At 40.4% G+C, this 19448-nt stretch overlaps 4 protein-coding genes across 7 annotated transcripts in view; 2 read left to right on the forward strand and 2 right to left on the reverse strand.

Annotated features, from left to right (window-relative positions):
• The first annotated feature begins 1398 nt into the window (after window positions 1-1398).
• LOC108565774 (intracellular protein transport protein USO1-like) lies at window positions 1399-7942 on the forward strand. 3 transcript variants are annotated; one of them, XM_017925387.1, is made up of 7 exons: window positions 1399-1889; window positions 2227-2394; window positions 2466-2586; window positions 2654-3000; window positions 3078-4517; window positions 4656-7485; window positions 7556-7942. In XM_017925387.1, exons 1-7 carry the CDS (start codon window positions 1850-1852, stop codon window positions 7674-7676), a joined length of 5067 nt encoding a protein of 1688 aa, XP_017780876.1. In that variant the 5' UTR covers window positions 1399-1849; the 3' UTR covers window positions 7677-7942. The 3 variants fall into 3 exon arrangements, with proteins under 3 accessions (XP_017780876.1, XP_017780874.1, XP_017780875.1); XM_017925385.1 differs by having other exon boundaries at window positions 3078-7485; XM_017925386.1 differs by having other exon boundaries at window positions 3084-7485.
• Window positions 7943-8179: 237 nt separating this feature from the next.
• Window positions 8180-11428, reverse strand: LOC108565775 (serine/threonine-protein kinase PLK4). The gene is made up of 10 exons (XM_017925388.1): window positions 11174-11428; window positions 11038-11133; window positions 10786-10977; window positions 10597-10734; window positions 10187-10543; window positions 9693-10125; window positions 9405-9637; window positions 9063-9345; window positions 8736-8998; window positions 8180-8675 (listed from the first exon to the last, which is right to left on the reverse strand). The coding sequence occupies exons 1-10, from the start codon at window positions 11198-11200 to the stop codon at window positions 8331-8333; spliced, it is 2367 nt and encodes a 788-aa protein (XP_017780877.1). The 5' UTR covers window positions 11201-11428; the 3' UTR covers window positions 8180-8330.
• A 612-nt stretch (window positions 11429-12040) lies between these two features.
• On the reverse strand, window positions 12041-13919 carry LOC108565766 (transmembrane protein 138). Its single transcript, XM_017925369.1, has 4 exons — window positions 13413-13919; window positions 13274-13346; window positions 13041-13215; window positions 12041-12950 (listed from the first exon to the last, which is right to left on the reverse strand). The coding sequence occupies exons 1-4, from the start codon at window positions 13541-13543 to the stop codon at window positions 12847-12849; spliced, it is 483 nt and encodes a 160-aa protein (XP_017780858.1). The 5' UTR covers window positions 13544-13919; the 3' UTR covers window positions 12041-12846.
• A 4852-nt stretch (window positions 13920-18771) lies between these two features.
• Window positions 18772-19448, forward strand: part of LOC108565779 — an 11577-nt gene continuing 10900 nt past the window's right edge. For both annotated transcript variants that reach the window (XM_017925392.1, XM_017925393.1), the window contains exon 1: window positions 18772-19038. In XM_017925392.1, coding sequence (XP_017780881.1) covers window positions 18964-19038 — 75 coding nt within the window. In that variant the 5' untranslated portion in view covers window positions 18772-18963. The remainder of the gene's footprint in view (window positions 19039-19448) is intronic.

Genomic DNA, 19448 nt, shown 5'->3' on the forward strand with positions numbered 1-19448 from the left:
GATCCACCAGATACTTCATCAGATCTTTACTGACGAACATCTTCTGCGTACGCTCCATGATGCTCTCGGTTATCTGCGCCACGTGTAGCGTGGATTCCGTGCAAAAGTCACCTTTTCTTGGTAAGGATTGGAACTCGCTGAAAGCCTGCATCGTCAGCTTCGAGGCCATCCGGATCTTCGTCTGCGATTGCTGTGTGAGTGCGCATATCGGTGCGTTTTTGGCCAAGATCTGCTTGAACTCTAAACGACTGTAGCTTCTTGCCTTGTCGACTATATCGTCCAGCACAGAAGACACGTATACTTTGGCCTGATCCAATTTGCTGGTCAGACGTGTCGTCTCCTGCCCGAAGATGAACTCCAACGTCGACGACGATGCCGACCTCTCCGAAATGCCATCATCCTCATCGTCTTCAACGGAATCATCCCACATTATCTTAATTTAGCCATCATAAATTTGATCTTTTCTTTTTTCACATTTGATTTTGATTAATCCATCTTTGTCATTTATTTTTATTTTTTTTTTGGCACTTTCAAATCAATGTCAAAGTTCAACTATTTTATTACAGAAAAAAGTTTTCTTTTTGCACATTTAATTGATCAAACAGGAACTAATCGATATAAGAAAAAAAAAGAAAATTTTAATATTAAATTAATTTGATCTAACATACAAAAGACAAACAATTGTTAATTAGCATTGAATATTTTTAAATCTTCCTATAAAATGGATAAATCAGCGACTAGCGACGATATATATTGTAGAAGAAATAAATGATTATAATTAACTAAATTTTTAAAATTTTGTGTCCACCCTGTATATATATATATTTTTGTATTCTCTTTTTCTTATTCGTTGTCAACTCTGTATATTAAGGATTAAGAAATCCTTGGACACCGTGGATTATGTCGTTGCGGAGTCTTAGAGGGGTTTAGGAATATTAAATGCAATATTCTTAATTAGTTTTATTGTATACATCGGAGTTTTTATTGATAGTTGATGAATAGTTGATCTCATGGATTATTACTAAGAGTTACATTATTCTCTTAAGTTAGTAATTGCTCTTCGGTGGACTCTCCAAGCAAGATCTAAGTTTTATGATCCTACCCAAATATTAGGGGCTGAAGAAGGCTGTAAGTGGCGATACAATAGACGCAACTATACGATTTAATGTGTAACCGTCGTTCGGAATATTATATAATATAATACGTTAAATATGATTTGTAATAATTAATAAGAAAGTGGTAGACCTAACAAATATACATATTAGTTATACAATAGATGACAATAAATTGGTCGGCCACGACAATATATATCATATTTGAAAATGAAGAAAAAGTTATTAATTTGATTGCTTGGCTTAGTCCCTAAGCAAAATTTCCGAAAACTCGAAACGAAATTTCGTTATTTTAGAGAGGGGTGGAGGGTAACAATGAATGGTGTCTGCTGATTCGTAAGAAAGATGTGGAAAGTTTGTTAGAAAAAAAATGCTTGTCTCCTTCGAATCGCGGCAACCGGATTCCTCTCAATTGTTTCTAGATTGGGGCTGATATTATTACCGTTGCTAATAGCAATAATAGTAAATAGTAACAAATAACGATAACAAGTAGCTGTAGCTGTAGGAGAGACAGTTGAGCATCGTTGGTGGTAGCGTTGCGTTGTTGATGAGGCGGTGAAGTGCGGTGCGTTGCGGGACGTAGCATCACAACAAAAATATACGTTAGTGTTTTGGGTGCTCGGGTAAAGTGATGATTGTTTTTTTTTTCTTCATCAACATCTATATACTATTATTATTGTGAGCGCGTAGTGTATTTATTGTGCTCTTTGTATGTGAGATGAGTGGCTTCTCGTAGGATGGACATCACGAAGACTCAATTCGCGAAGCTGGTGCTCGGTAAGTGCTCGTCGCTTTTGTTTCTGGGGGCGCCCTTCACTGCCGTTGGCGGGAAATCGAGCGACCAGAGGAAATCCCTTTTCTTCCTTTCACGAGATAACCTAAAAATATATTATAAACCGTTGGACATTTATTAACGAACGGTTACATTTAAACAACGAACTGTTCAGCTAACATTTTAACACTGCAAATGCAGACTTTGCAAAGGTGACGATGACGACGACTGCTCGTGTCTAGACAATCGCATTTTTTTCGCTTATACTTGCAATTTTGTTTTGTTTTTAAATTAAATTTTGCTATTGTTTTTGTTTCTGTTCCTTCTCCTGCTCTTGGACAGGCTACTTGAAAATTGAGCAATGCCATATCGCATACAATACCTTTCTGAGCACATCACCCTACTTGAAAGACTATGTGAATCCCACCAAACGGAGACATTTGGTCACGAGGATCCAGGGGCTAAGCCTACATGATATCCTAGAGGAATTTTCAAAAATATACACAATAAGTAAGTTTAGTACAACATGTAAAATGTTCAAACTAGAAGGATACTTCCTAAAGCCGATATTTCTTTTTTAGTTCAGGAACATTTGGAAGATACAAACTACTTCAACGAATCCAATCAAAGTCATTTGCTTCATGATCAACTCATCTACCTGTTAGAGGTCGACGTACCTACGCGTCAAAGCTCGCCGCAAAGGTACAAATATATTCGATTAATAATTTTGTGATTGAATGAATTGTATTGAAGAATTGATTTTTTCTAGTTCAACGTCAGTGGAAATCATTCCGAATGGTTCTGAAGATGAACTGGTTAGTTCTTCGCCACCGAAGAAGCAGATCTCTGGGAGCGAAGGAAAGTCCGATTTGGACAAAACGGAGGATTCGGAGGATAACGGGACGCATCTGTCGATCCAGGCGATCACGGACACCCTTCTGAAGCATCCGGAGTTTCAAGAGAAGATCGCCGAGAATATTAACAAGGTGCGTCTGAGCGATGGAGCTCTCGATACGCCTGAGAAGCTGCAGAACGACATTGACAGCGCCATCAAAGCCGTGCTAGAGAAGACCCAGAATGATCCGATGTTCGAGACGCTCATGGGTGAAATCATCGGTAAGAGAGATCATCGGGTTAATTCCGATTCGAATGTTTCGTATCTTATTTATTTTTGTTTGCGTTGGCCTTGCAAGGTACAGCCGCTGACGAGGAAATGATCTTCAACAACGAGATTCAATCTCCGCCGTCAGAAGAGCCGCCGCCGCTGACACCGCTATCAACGCAGCCAAAGCAGCCCCCACAAACCGAAGCATCCATGGAGACGATAGACGATCACATCAAGGTTGCCGTTGATTCGATAGTGACCGCATCGCAGCAGCAGGTCAATAACTCGCAATTTGCCGACAACAGCAGCGGCAAGGCCGTAATAGACATGAACAAGAGGCTCACCGTAAACACGAACAACGATATCATATTCTACGATGGAACAATCGACAATTACATGCAGCAACAGCAGCAGCAGGACAACATGAATCCTTCGCCGGCAGTGCCACCTCTCGTCCTCAACAATTTGCTGGTGATGACGTCCACGCCCTCGCACCAGGTCAACTCGGTCGATGCTACTAAACCTTTTTACCTGTTTAGCGGATCGCCGTACGTGAATGTGGCTCCAACGCAACCGTATTTCGTGTCAAACAAAGTGTTGACGGAAAAGGACATTCTTTCGATGCCCACCGTCATCCTGAACGATGATAAAAGCAAGAATACGGAGCCGAAGTCGACCAAGAAGAAGTCCGAAGACGCGCTGAACGAGTATCTCTCGTTCAACAAAAGTAAAGTCGAGCCGAAGGCGATAATTCACGTGGAGGTGCTGCAGGAGGATGATGATAAATCGACGAAGGAACAACAAGAACAACAGCCAAATACGAACGAGCAGAATGCTGCAAATCCTCCCACCTCTGACACCGCGAAGAGGACGCCGGAGAGCAAGGGAGGTGGAGGAGGAGGCAGCGGTCGAAGAAGCGGTGTATCGACTCCGCGAAGCACAAACAAATCGCACGTAAGAGCGCTGGATTTCAAGTTCCAGACACCGTCAAAAGATGTGGTCGAAGTACGAAAGACTTCGCCCAAAGTATCGACCGCAAAGTCGCTGTTCAGTTCCGGCACCAAGTCGAAATCGCCGAAGAAGAAGAGAGCGGAAACGAAGAAATGCGGTGTTGGCAGCGGCAGAAGCTGGGATGCTGATTTGCGTGCGACGTTGCCCGATTTGGGACACAATGTGAAGAAGAAAAAGAAACCGCCGCCCGCCAAATCGAAGCCCAAACCGAATCTAAACAGGACCGAGGAAGATGCGAAGCAAATAGAGAATAATTTGCATTTGGGCGAAAATTTGAAAGAAAAACTACCACAACCATCGGAAAAGAAGAATGGATGCAGCGTCGATTTGCAACAAGAGCAACAGCAGCAACATAAGAACGCTGTAGAGGTGGCGGATGTAGTGAATACAATGAAGGAAGATGAACAGGAGAAGGAAAAGGAGCGATTGCAGCAGGTGGAGAAAGCTGAAGAGGAGACGTCGCAGAAGAGGCAACAGCAGCCAAGGGGAAGAAGATCAAGGAAGCAAAAGTCTGCCGGTAAAGCGAACGTGACGGTGCAGATTATTGAGAGCGAGAATCAAGTGCACGAAATCGCGTTGCGCAATTTCAATGCGAAGCCCCGTTTCCATCGGAAATGCAACATCGAGAATAATACCAAGTTTAAACCTATTCCAGATAAAGAGGTGGTGTCCGTCGGCGTCGCCTGCACCCCCTTGATCATCGCCACGTCGCCGACCGTCGTCGATGTAGACAGCAACAGTCTTCCTGTCCTCTCAATTCCGGACACGAGCAGCTTCGCCACTCCCGAAGCTCTCAAAACCGTCGTGACCGAAGCGGCGAAACCCATCTCCGCGGGTCGCAACATCATGCCCATCCTGGAAACCCCCTACAAGGAGGGGATCTGCCCGAAGACGCCCGGACGAACTCCGATGTCCACCGTGGAGACCCCCTTCACGAAAGTCTTCAACGAACAGATGGAGGGCATCGACATCTCGAGCATACAGACGCCACAGCTCACGCCCTTCCCAATTACCCCGTTCATCCACGGCGAAACTCCCTACTCAAATCGACCTACCGATTATTCCACTTCCAGTTCTTACTATCAACCATCAGATACGGAGCAAAACAAATCGCTGGAATTGCAGATCCTCGAAGAGTGCAAACGACTGGAGGTCAAGAAAACACCGTTGCACCAATTAGAGGTTGATAAACAACCGCCGCCGCCGTCGAGTCCACCAGCACCCGAAGAGCAAGAATTGTTGAAGAAACAGGACGCCGCTCACAGGGTTATTGCCGACAAAATGAAATCTCTATCATCGAACGTCATCGGCAGGAAGAACCTGAGTATGGTTCCGAAGGACGTGCACAAGACTCAAGACGACGAGGATGATGTGGATAACGAAGAAGAGGAGGAGGATGAAGACGATAGCGACGATTCGTCATCCTCTTGCGACAGCGATTCTTCATCGTGTTCCTCGTCATCGAGCGGCGAGACGTACGTGAATCGGACAATAGTCGAAGTCAAGGACGAAACGAGATACTCGCTGCGTTCTACCAGGCAGCAGAACAACGACGAGATCAAGAACATCATTTCCCAGGTGAACGTTAAGAACGAGTTGGTCAATGCATCGAACATGGACCACGTCAGCACGAAGCAGCAGGTCCTAAGGGAGTTGGATGAGAAGCGGCGCAGAACAATTGCGAAATTCAAGAACGAGAACACACCCAGTGCAGAGACGCGAAATCGAAAACTGCTGAAAACGAAAACCGAAACTCCGGTACAACAGAATTTGACGCCGAAGCGAGTCCTCAGATCTACAGTCAAGACGAAAGTGAAGAAGGAAGAGGTTATCGATACGGTGGAGCCGATGCAGTTGGTTGAAACGGAAATGCTGTGTTCGAATAGTTCGGGTTATTGTGATGACGAAGAAAACGGCAAAGACGATAAGGAAGCGGAGAAGCTGGTAACTGGTCTGAGGGAACGGGGAATTTATCTGATTCCCAACAAATTTGCGAAACGTAATGGAGTAGGAGGAGGAGTCGAGAGCGGTAAGAAGGATCACCAGGAAGTTTCGACGCACTCGTCCGATTTGAACAACTCGAATGAGGAGAACAAGATTAATGCACAGAACGTGCAGAAATCGAGCAACACCAGAAAGGAGGAGATGTACTCGTTTCTGTTCGGACCGGACGACAGCAAAGACTGTGAGAGTGAGATAATCAAAACAACAACAAATAAAGATGACAGTGGTAAGCAGCATCAAAATCGTCGTCGTCGTCCTAATCATCGAGTGGAAAACAGAACAAACGCAACAAAGGATGGCGTTAAAAAGAGCAACGGCACAAAGAGTGATAAATCGACGCAAGAAGGGCAGGTGAAGAGGGCACCTGCTAAAAGTGAGACGAATCGTAAAAAAGATTCTAAATCGCTGAAGGATAATCGGCGCAATTCAAAAACGACAAAATCGTCTGACAGTTTGCCGCCGCAACAGGAGAAGGACGTTGTCGAATCATCAGAAAAGAAGAAAACTGATTCGAAGTCGAGCAAGTCGGAAGAGGTGAAGAAAAGGAAAAAATCCGAAGAGGAAACGAACAAAGTCAGTAAATCTCAAGGGGAGAGCCAGATCCGCAAATCGGACGAAGAGACTAAGAAGATAGAAAAATCCGATGAAATTAAGATTATATGTGAATCGGAAACTAAAAGTAGTAGTGATAAAAATACGGAAATAACGACAGTAGTCAGTGAACAAGTGAATAAAGTTAAAGAAAGCGCAGATGATGTTACTACGAAAGACTTGAAATATGTGGATGCTGTGGATTGCTTAAAGAAATCCGAAGAAGACAAAGTGATGGACAGAACGAAAGAAAGTGAGGTAAAGAAGAAGATTCAATCGACGAATCTAAAGACTGAACATCAAATAAGCAAACAGGAGAAGGAAGGAGATCCGACAATTTCGAAAGGTGTTGTTTGTAACAGCGGTGATGCAAATGAAGGGAGCAAGGGCGTCAACGATGTTGAGAAATCAAAGAAGATAATGCTCAATGTTGATGCGGTGTCGAAGACTGACGATTCCAAAACTAAAGATGCAGCAACTAGGTGTGAAGTTTTTGTTATGAAGCAGCAGGAAGAGGATAATGAACCGTGGGAAGATGAATTCGATAGATCCCTCATGTGCATTGAAAATTTCGAATATCGTTATGTGGAATCCGATCCGCCCCATTTGCCGGATGTGCAACTGCCTTTGGATATTGACGAAACAGTAGAGATCGGTGTGCTGCTAGAAAATAACAGAATCGTGCCCATCAAGTTGCAAAAGGTGGGCGTTCGGGACTTTTGGCACGTTGCCCCGAAGCCACCCAATGCGCAGACGATGCCGAAGAAGCGAAAGAGGAATTTTATCGAAGTGCTCGGCGATGTCAGCGTGACGCCCGTCAGTAAGGTAGCGAAGGTCAAGGAGGAAATCAAGCAGACGACGACTGTCGATGAGGAATCGTCCAAGAAAAAGTAAAAGCAGATCGATAATGTAAATGTGCAATTCATTTTCTAATTTGTATTATTTTCATATATATTTCAGGTTCAGCAAGCATCAAAATATCGAAGACATTGTAGCCGATCTAAAGAAGCCAAAGACGGATTCTTGTCTGCTCAAGGAGGTGGACGTCGACAATTTCCTGGACAAATTGCACGGAGCATAGTGATGTGTGTGTGTGCGAATGGTGGAAAATAAGCTGCAACACTATGTACGAGTGTGCGTGTGTAATATTGTGTACCTGGAAAGCTATTTATTTTATTTTGTTAACTACTATTACGTTTTATTTCTTCCTTCATTGTACATTTCTATTGATAATCTGTATACTAACATTTATTTCAGACCCTTTGAATTTATATTGTATTTTATAAATATTACCTTTCAAAATGTAAATAATCCTTTAATAATGGAAAAAAGTGAAATGGAGGAAGACCTGTACATATTGTAGACTCCATTCTTTCTTATATGAAATAAAAACCATATGTTTATTATAAAACAATCTGTTCATGCTTTAAAAAATATTTATTAATTGGTTTGGTTGGGGGAGTGAGAGGGGAGGTTTGGTTGAAAATGAGAGTTCAAAAATTATATTTGAGACAGATTTTATTGCATAAATCTTCTGTCCATAATCACATCTGTATAAATATATATAAATACTTTTTAGCATATACGAATCATTATTATTTTAAATATTGAAAACAAAAAAGAAATATATAGAGAAATGGTTTTACAATCTTAATAGTTAACGCAAACTTAATTTGCATATAGTCTTGAAAGGGTATGATAGATGAACGGTGATAATGATGACGATGACCATTCATCACCGAATCGAACGCACTTTGTAATTGTTATTGCCGTTGCTTGATGCGGACATGTACTTCATGACTTTCGGTATGAGCTGGAGCTTCTCAAGCACGTGACTCGGTATGCAGACGGTTTCGGTGCAGTTGAACATCCTCCCATCCGGGTACACATATTGAGGGGCGTGCTTTCCGTCGAATCCCAGTTGCGAACCATCTGGGAAGTTCACGCGCACCTGTCCTTCAGGCAGCCGAACCGCCGTGCCAACGTCCGGTATGTTGACCACCTTGTTGTCACAGCCGGCCGCGCTTGTTTGCGTTGACGTGGGAACGGTACTGTTCGACATGGACATCGTGAAGGACGGCTGAACAAAATAATATTAGTGATGATGATGATGATTATCACATTCATTAATTGCACTTACGACAACGCTTTGCGCCACATGTTGGTTCTCCTTCCCGCTGGGTTTTCGGCCAACGACTATTGGAAAATTGCAAGGCCCCGGAATCTTGGAGAGCGTCTGCTCCAATAGGATGCAGTGATTGCGAGAGTCGCGGGCGTGCGTCCACATCAGCTCCAAACCGGAAGGCAGGTAACGGCATTGCTCCACCCCCTGAACTTTCCTGCTCGCACCGGAAGAATCGATCAGCGTCAGCTCATCGTTCGCGGACCACGTCACTTTACCACCTAATAATCATTGCAAATATTACAAATCTACATTCATATAAGAAGAAATCTCCTTAATATTAACCTTCGTAAAATGAAGCCTGAAAGTCGATGAGATTGTCCATCAGGATGCACTTCGCCTTGTCCGTATAGTAGGTGACTTTCGGCGTCTTCCCCCTGATCACCTCCACAAACTGGTACGCGTATATGTACTTCTTCCAGTGCTTCTTCGGAAGACCATCGAAGCTGAAAATCTGATCGGTTCCTTGAGGCGGCAGTTCGGGAGGCGTGGTTGCCGGTGGCACGCCCCGTCCACCGTTCGGCTCGTATATTATGATTCGCTCGCCGTCCGGTGATATCCGGCACACCTACAAAATTCAATATTATTATCATAAAGAAATTACATGTATCCTTCACGAGCTTTCACCTCGAAGACCATTTCCTTGGAGTAACCGAGCTGCTTCTTGATAAACTGTAAACAGATTTCTCCTCCATCCAAAATACTGAGAATTGCATTCTTGGTTTGATGATGGGTGGGCACCAACCTGTGAGAACTCAATTTGATTGGACCCTCTTTCTGCTTACGTTTGTTTGAGACAACAGGAGCAACATTCGCGAAACTTCCAAAAGCGCGGTTCTCCTGCAAGAACCTGGTCGGAGCTGCGGTCAATACACACTATTCAATTAAACAATCGATTTTTTTGTTTCTTGTTACCTTCATCGTTGAAGTTTCGTGAATACGTGGGTTTGCTGCTTGAGGAAATGGATGGAGGCAGAAGCATCTGATGATCGTTTCCTCCTCCGGGATCGGTGGGATGTCCGTAGACATTCATCATGTTCTGCTGCTGTAGATACGAACTGGCCTGCGATTGGATCTGCGACAAAAGTCCTCCTCCACTGGTCCCCCTTTGCTGATCCGATTGCCAGAGAGCATCCGCGGAGGAATACTTTTGCTGGTAATAATCGTTCTGATTGGCGCTGTGGGCGTTGTTCCCGTGAAACAGACCGTAATTTAAACAATCACTATTGGTTCGTCTCGTCTGCACATCGACTTGCATCCCGCTACTCAGAGCGCTGTTTCTGCGACTGGACATAGTCATTATACCGCTGTCTTGCGTTAAATGAGAAGTCATTCCACCCAGCATCATCTGAAATTGCCAAAATCAAATCGTATAAATATATACGAATAAAATAGCGACTCAGACTCACCCCTTGCTTCTTCATGAAAGGATGGTCGAGCATGATCATCAGATCGATGCGGTCTTTCGGGTTCTTCTGCAGCAGTCTGTGTATGAGATCCTTTGCTTCGCTGGAGAGATGCGCGGGCATTTCGTAGCTTGCCATAACGACCCTCGTCAAAGTGCTCTTCACAGCTTCCGAATCAAAGGGCGGTCGACCCACCAGTAAACTGTACAAGAGACAACCCAAACCCCAAACGTCCGCCTCCAAACCGTGAGATCCACGAGAAGCCACCTCCGGCGAAATGAAATTCGGTGTACCACACATGGTCATATGCTTTTCTTCCGGGGAGGCCAGCTTCGTCGCCAAACCAAAATCAGCTATTTTCTATAAACAAATCAATTTAAAACCAAATTCACAATCTCACAAAAACCACTCACGATTTGTCTGTCTTTGGTCAACAACAAATTTGAAAGAGACATGTCCCTGTGCAGTATGTTATGCCGATGCAAATACTGCAACCCTTCGACGACCTGCTGCATCACAACTCTCGCCTCATCCTCCGTCAGAACGTTATACTGAAATTACCAATATTAATAAACAAAAACCTTCAAAATGTTGTACTTTACCTCAGTGTTCTTCTTCAAGTACTGCTGCAGTTCCCCATTATGACAAAGCTCCAATACAAGATAGACATAATTGGCATCCTCGAAAGCTGTGTACAGTTCCAATATGGATGGGTGCTTCAGGCGGCTGTGAATCTCCACCTCCTGCAGTACCCTATCCACCATCCCAGCATCTTGCATCAATTTCTTGTCGATCTGCAAAAAATCCAATTAATTTCCAAATTCCAACTAATAATAATAGCAATATGTATTTACCATTTTTATAGCCACTTCTATCCCAGTCTTCAAACATCTTGATTTGTAAACGGAGGCGAATCCTCCACGTCCCAATAATGTCAAAACTGCGTAATCCTGAAGATGCNACGCAATGTAAATATTATGGTAAACTAACCTGAATTTTATTGCTGAACGAATTCATAGTTGTTTTTGCAGTCAAATTAACGCTTTGTCCAGTTCATCCGGGATCCCCTACATCCCTGTTTCTATCCAAAGGCGTTAGTTTAATTAACGACACGGACGAAAATCAATTAATTACTGGATTAATTTTCCAATTTCTTTCAAACTAAACCAAAACAACGACGCACACCACAAGAGACGCAAACAATAAATGACAGATGTCGCGACCGCAGCGCCATCTCTCGTGAACCAATACACACATATACAGAGTGATTACATTATTAATTATATATATATACAGAGTTGCTTTGCAATTTCTTAGCAATTTGTTTAGTTTATATGGAATCCCCTACATATACGTTAAATCGTTTTTTTTCTTCCTCCTGCATCTTCCCTCTTGGAAAAGCCAATACCATTTGTATAATGTGGTTGAATGTTTTAAGGATAGGTGGAGGTCGAATCGGGGTCTCGGCGATTCTGAAGAGATATTGGTATAAGTTAGTATAATTATTTTCTGTTATGTATTGTTATAGGGAAATATACGTTGCGAAAACAAAATAGACTAAGGCGACGAAGGCATGACCCACCGGTGGGTCATAAATAGTTTTGTCGCTATGCACGCCACTGATGTTGACCTGAAATATCTTACGTTAATTACAAAGCTGTATTGGCGTTTAAGCTTTGCAATTTCTTATACATCTTGAAGCAATTTTGAATAATACGTGATATTATGACATAATTTATGAATACTTTACAAAATAAACTGTGAGACAAAAACTGTATAAGAAAAGTTTAAGTTTGTAATTGACGTAAGATATTTGACTATTCTCTCAGTCCATAGGCGTCCATGAAAAATGTTCTCGCAGCAGGAAAACCGATTTGCGCCGTCCTTAAAGTGTTAAGTATGTCTGGGCGATTTCTATGGAAGTTGTCAGCTAAAGGTTCATTGCTAGAGATGGGCAGTAAATCAGTTAATTAGAGTATTTTTTAAAAAATATATAACTGACAGTTGTTGCGAACGCAGCGCCATCTCACACGAACTAATTATACATATATATAGGGTTGTTTATATTGCAATATACAGTGTGAACATCTTTTTAAATTTTAATTTAACTAACTAAAAACATCTTAAAGGTCAAAGAAAACGACCGTTGTAAGTGTCAGTTATATCACATTTATTTAATATTATTATCGTTATCTCCATGGATAAACTTCAAGCTAAGTGTCGAACCGAAATGTTGTCGGGATCCGAATTTGTTCGCCTATATAATTTCCGAGTGTGTTTCAGTCTTAAATACAATGTTATTTGTTATATTAAAATAAAAGATTTTCATTGAAAATACACAGCGAGGCCGCCACAACCTCAGTCTTCTTCACAATATTCATAAATAAATAATCTTTCTCTTTTTGCTTTTTCTTCTTCTTATTTTGACTTCTTCCATTTTTTTCTTCTTCTTCTTCATAAATATATAATAATAATAATCGCTTTACATAAACTTTCTTAAAACTTCAACCACTTAAATATCGTTTTTCTTTTTATATATATATATTTTGTTTAGAGAAACTTGTAAGTTCCAGTTTTCTTTTTACGTCGGTAGAGATATGCTAAAGTTACTAGTTCGCTAGTAGTAGTTGGTATCATACATATGTACAACAGGTGAAGAGATTCTATTGATTCGATTGGTTGTGATCCCAGTCCATGCCCTCGTAGAAACGCGGGTCACAGATTTTCATCGCAGCTCGCTTGTAGAAGTAATAATACGTTGGCGACACTGCAACACAAATAAAGAACAAAACAAAACGAAAAATAAAAAGGAAGATCGTATAATTCGTTTGTTTACTGCAGCTACTATGAATCCTACCTAATCTTTGTAGGATGAAGAAGGTAAGGAAAGGGGCCGACCAGTACGCGTCTAAGTTCGGTTCTGTCTCGGTGCATAGGATCCATATGTACAGGACCGTAGTGAGGATGAAATAGAAGATGCATATGTAAATCGTCAGGCGAAATTTGTCGTAGAGTAACTCGACGAGTCCGGCCTAAATAATAATTAATGTTGTATCAAATTGTTTAATCAAAAGTTTAAAATCAAATCACCTGAAATACGTAGGTGGAGAAGAACGAGAGCAGCAGCAACGATAGGGCCAAAATTAAGCAAGCGTCTTGGACTCTGCGGGAATAAAAATTTAACGTTTTTTTTTTTGTTGTCGTTTGCACTTTTCGTCTTTTCGTTTACATGAAGAATATCAGCAGAATCGAATGGTATTTCTTGTAGGAAATCGAGAACGTGTTGATGAGGACGTCGAACAGGATCAACACCACTTGTATTGCGAAGATCAGCTTGAACCTCTTCGGATTGATCTTCATCGTAGGCGTTTGCGGTCGTTAGTCTCTTAGTTTTCTAACTGACACTACTAACTCATGATTGAAGATGAGTTTTTTGTTGTTTTGTTTTCTTCTCTTTTTCTTCCCCTAATTCAGAACTAAATCACCGCCAACTAACCAACACACCACTCTAACAGATATCGATCCCGGATTTGACATTTAACGTGAACCGTGCAGAAGCGGAAAACTCGATATGCGGGACGCGCGTCGCGACGCCCGCACTTACTCTTATTACTACTACTACCACCACCACCATCACCATCGACACCCACGCGACAAATTCGACAACGTTGCGACGATCCAAATAAATCTCTTCGTTCACCTGGAGGACGTCTCTGAAACGCAAGCAATCCTCGTTTACTCTCCACACGCGGGGCGAACACAAATCGATCTGACAACAACGCAATTCCGTTTACGTCACATTTACGTCAGAGCGCTTTTGTTCTCGCAGCTCTACACACACACTTGATCACAATGCAAAAGTGCGCCAGCAAAACGCGGATTCTCTATTTTCGTACAGTCGATGGGACAATTGCATTATTTTATACATACACATCGATTTTATCAGACCCACAAAATATAATCGATAATCGAAATACAACTTTTCCACAAGATTCAACAAAATTTGTAAATTTTGAAAATTATATAAAACAAATTGCAATTTTATTCAATACTTTACAAATACAAACTAAACATTCACGTTGACAGTGACGTTTAATGTGTAAATATGGCTAAATTACATAACAACAAAAAAATAATCAATTTTTTTATGTAATCAAAATTATTGACAGTGACAGTCATCTAATTGAATCCAGTTGGAATTTTATTCTCCTTTGACAATTATTTAAATATTAGTACAAGTTAATATTGATCTATAGTTTCAATAGATTCGTTCCACCTTGCGAAGCCCTGGGTTCGGCCAATGCCAATTGTTATTAAAATTTTGTTGTTTTTGTTATGATCCTACTTGATATTTGAAGCGTAGTTGTGGTGCATCCTTCTTTCCTTATTCAATTCCCCAGTTCGAAGAATGACGAACCATTTCCATTGAAATGCCTTCATTCTTCACCTTCGTTCTTCTTCTTCTTCTTCAACACCCACTTCTTCTTCTCGTTGTAGTTATTGTTTGTTGTTGATGTACTTACGTATTTTCGTGCCGAGCCTCGCGACCTCACATTTCATCTCCGAAGAATCCGTAGCACCTAGAAAACGGCGAAACCTTGACATTTTTTCCCCCTTAACTAAAGCCATCATTATTACATGTAATTACACGTACGTCTCAAAAAAAAACGTTTCATTGCCCATCAACAGTTTTTCGAGCATGAACCGGTATCGCTCATTAAAAATAGAGAAAGAACAACAAGAAACATAACTAAAAAAAACTTTCCTTAAAACCTCGGAATCATCTCATCTTTTAGAAGACTGAAAAACAATTGCAATTTTAACGAATGTGCGTATTTGAATGAACCGTTTGGTTGATAAGATAACTTTCACATTTGAAAGTACCATCAAATTTGCGCAATCGACGTTCGCGAATTACAAGAAAAATATGAAACAACTAATGCATTTCAACAAAGAGAGAAGTCTCAAGTTGACAGTGACTTTTTGTTTCATTGATTGGTCTTACGACATAAAAAATTAAGCTAACATTAATTGCCATGTGATCTAAGAGAGATCTGTCAAGTTGACAGTGACGTTTATTATTATTTATCCGTAGTGAATATGGCTCATCGAATTTGCGCAATTGTCGTTCGCGAATTACAAATGAATACAAAGAAGAAGTAAAAAGGAAAATCCTGATGAACGATTCTTCGACTCATCGCAAATTACCCAACGCACCGCGACAATTCACGTAATTTACTTTTGTTCTTCGTTTTAGCTTTTACGATTTGCCAGTTGCAAACGTTTTCGTAAAATGTCACGCATTGAGTCAAGATTGGCCTGAAAATATTTATGTACATCTGTGCACGTGCAAAAAGAGACACAGAGAGAGAGAAAAAGATGAGAGGATCGGCACAATAGGATGTACGTAAGTACAGTTATGGGCAATTGATCGAAGGAAGCTAAAACAGTAGAAATAAATGAATTTTCGACCTAGATTTGTACAAGAAAAAAAACATATATCTATTAGAATGTATAGAGTCACGAAAATACGCAATACACGTTCTGTAATTACATGAATATTTTGCATTGAAATTGTTAATGTATGAATTAATTAAAAACGAATCGTCATTGATTTTTTTTTTATCCAAAACATATTAATCAATAATAATATTAAGTTTTGGTATCTTAACTATTTTAGAAAGCACACAGATAGAGGTGTAAGTTCAAATTATTATGTTCGTTGCGTTATTAGAAATATATTTATTAGAAATACAAAAAAAAATAGAATATAATAGAAGTTTATCATAATGGGATCAAGAAATCTAAAATGATTGATGGGAATATTCTAAGCGAAGAGGCAATGATTACGCAAGGATAAGTGGATTAGTGGATTAGTGGTGAAATGGAGACGAAGTGGGCGTCGGGTTGATTGTTATGCATTCATTTCTATTTCTTTTGTTTTTTTTTTGTTCTATTATCGTCTACGAAGTAAATAAACTTTAATTATTGCAACAATGACTTAATTACTTTGTTAATAGGAAACAAATAAAAACGATGGAAATCCATTAAATGCGCTATTAATAATGCATCAAGTAGTCTGGCTTTGCACTAATCATTCATTAGTTTTAATAGCGTTTAACGATCATCATTTGTTTGTTGACTGCAGTCAAAATTATATAAATAGAAAATGTGAATTTTTACAAGAATTGAGGATGAATTTCAATCTGGACGTGTTTGTTAACGCCGAGCAATTATGACGTTGTCGCAGAGGAAACGCGTGTCTCGCGGAGTATTCATTGCGTTGCGTAATTCAGGGTCGGATGAAACAATTCCTCCTAATTATTTCGTCCTAGCGATAAGGATCCAATCCGATTCTTTCTTTCGTTCCGAACGCTTTAACGGATCATCCTTGAGCTACGTTCTCGTCGTAATAAGCGGCGACGCATGCAGGATCCGGATAACCGTGGGATAATACAACCTTTGAAAAAAAAACTGTCAATTTGACGTTTAAAGAGAGAGAACTGTCAAATTGACTGTGACGTTTAGTTTGATTGACTCATCGTTGACAGTGACATTACGTTTCTAAGGCAACCAAGTGTTGTTGATTCGAATAATTGCACGAAACAGACTCCTTCGACGAAAAGCTACTCCGTTCGCGCGCGACTAAATAAATAATTGAAGAAAGGAAAGGTCGCGAGAGGTTAGGTGAAATTCAGGTCCACACGCCGTGTGTACGTAATGTGCACAATGTAACAACTACTACTACTACTGCATAATTTACACGACCGCCTTTTCTTCGCCGAATCCGCGAGACCTTTCGACCTTCCCCAAGGACAAGTCTTTCTTTCGTTGAAAAATCGTCTCGCAGCATCTTCGCACCATCATTCAAAAAATAAAAACAAACAAACAAAATAACCGTTTTACGTAACGGTTTCAACGCAGATGTTACACAATCCTCTTGCAATTGCGCTAGTTCTTTCTATTTCAATCAAATTTTCGTATTTTTGCACTGAAATTTGTGACGGTTCAGTGGAGATACCGTGCAGAATTCTCGATTTCGCCATTTGAATCGAAGCAAACTTTTTGGTCTGAATTCTCTTCGTGTTTAAAAAGTTCACGGCAACAATCTCTGTTCATGGATATGAGAAATAAATCTTTGGATGCGATACGATCTTCATCGTAAAAGTGTCTTTCATAAACACTTCTACGCCCCAACCCGAAGCGTAATAACTTCAACCTTATTGGAATCAAAATGCAAATTGCCGTATAAATCGCTCTCTCTCGTCTATCGATTTACAATCGATGTCCATCAAATAAAGTGCGCATTCTAGTGAAATGCTACCAACTAATTGAAGACATTCCAGCACGGAATTAATTGCAGAAATATGACAAAAAAAAAGAAGGTATTTTGCATTCTTTCTCGTACATTCTAATTAAATTCTGACATAAATTAATAAAGAAAAAAGGACAAGCAAATAAACTACACTTGAAATACACTAAATTGTTGTTAAAACAAACAAAAAAATCTGTTATAATTCAGATTCAGAATAAAACAATTAATACTAAGAAATCGCTGTTATATAACGAAGCAGTGGAGTTTGTAGAAGGAGTTTGTCACAAAAAAATTAAGAATTTGAATGGGTGTTCAAAAAAAAGAAGAGTGGAAGACGGAATGGAATTTCGAACTATAATAAATAATTTGAATATATAGATTTCGGAACAATGGAAAGTTCAAGCAGCGAATTCTAGATTTATGTTTGAATTGCAATTTTGTTTATGCAAATCAAGATATGAACAGAGAACTGTCAACTTGACAGTGTGACATTTTGATTAAATAATTCAAAACGCTCATTTTTTTCAATGCAATACAAAATCAAGTTGAGAACTGTCAAGTTGACACTGACATTGACACTGATCTGTTATGTAAGCAAAAGGAAAGATATAGTGGATTCCCATTCATAAGTTTTTAATTTGTGAAACTGTAAAATTTGTGATTTAATCAACAACAACAAAAAAAACAAACTTAATTTGCGTATTTCATATTATACATATTACACAAGAATTATGCGTTTCGCTGAACAATCGCACCTTTTTTCTGTCTGCCTCTGCAGGTAATCTTGTAATTAATCGTTTCCTTTCACCGGGTATGCAAAATCGTTGACAATAACTTTGCAGCAGCAGGAATAACATTGTTTTTCGTTTGCTGTGATCGTTATTGTTGTTGCTGCTGTTGCATCTATTTTTTGTTGTTTGTCGATTGTTTGCCTGTATTCCTTATTGGGAGCATAGTGGAAACAAAGGAGAGAATCGAAGAAGGCGATTGTTCGTGATTAACCCAGTTCGTATCGTATCCTGCCGTCGTATCCTTTTGTTTGTTGTTTTTTTTTTTTTGTACTAAGACGGGCGCAACAGCTGAAGTCGTTTTCCAGTCGATCGAGTTCTTGCAGGATGGCAGCAGGAAGCGGAAGTCTTCGATGCGATAATCGGGTTCGTGTTCTGATCGAGCATCGAAGTCTTTCCGAATACGTTCGTAATTTCGGGTGCTCCACTGTTATCGAGTGTGTGTGTTTGCAGAAGGAGGAGAAGGAGGAGCATCTCCTCGTGACCCGGTGACCTCCGTAGTCGCGCGGCGAACGTCGAGGATCAGTCAGCATCCACCAACGAAACCGATCGCACTCTTGACTTGGCGCACCGGAGTTTCGCTCTACTTGCACACCTCGACAACGAAATTTGCACATACACAGCAACCTTAACAAATTCTGAAGACGACGACAAGGAGGCAATAAGAAGAAAGGGCGATGGGAGGCCGTGATCGGTTCTCCGTGACACTCTGGGTGATGTGGTGCGCCCTTTACGTTTCTGCAGAACCTCAGGTAAGCAGAACACACTTCTTCATCCTGCATGACTTTATAATCCAGAAACACTTCTTCCTTCATAGAAAAATACGTAAATAAATAAATGGAATAAAGAAAGGAAAGCACATTTCATCACGAATTTCTTCCCAACTCGACCGCAGCAATTTCCATAATGCCATTATTCATCTTTATATAATCATCCACAATTCAATATTTGCACACCTCTTCAAGCCAAGTACACGAATCCACCTTTTTCATTTGCATTTCATTTAATATTTATCGGCGTATTTTTTTTTAACATTTTCACACACAAATTGTTCATTTTCTTTCTTAAAAATAAAGCACAAATTATTTTTTATTATGTAATTCAAAAACAACAAACAAATGTCAACTTGACAGTGACGCAAAGTATCAATGGAAAGCTACAG

This window comes from Nicrophorus vespilloides, unplaced genomic scaffold (assembly GCF_001412225.1).
Source record: "Nicrophorus vespilloides isolate i.1.1-1 unplaced genomic scaffold, Nicve_v1.0, whole genome shotgun sequence".
Classification (NCBI taxonomy): Eukaryota; Metazoa; Arthropoda; class Insecta; order Coleoptera; family Silphidae; genus Nicrophorus; species Nicrophorus vespilloides.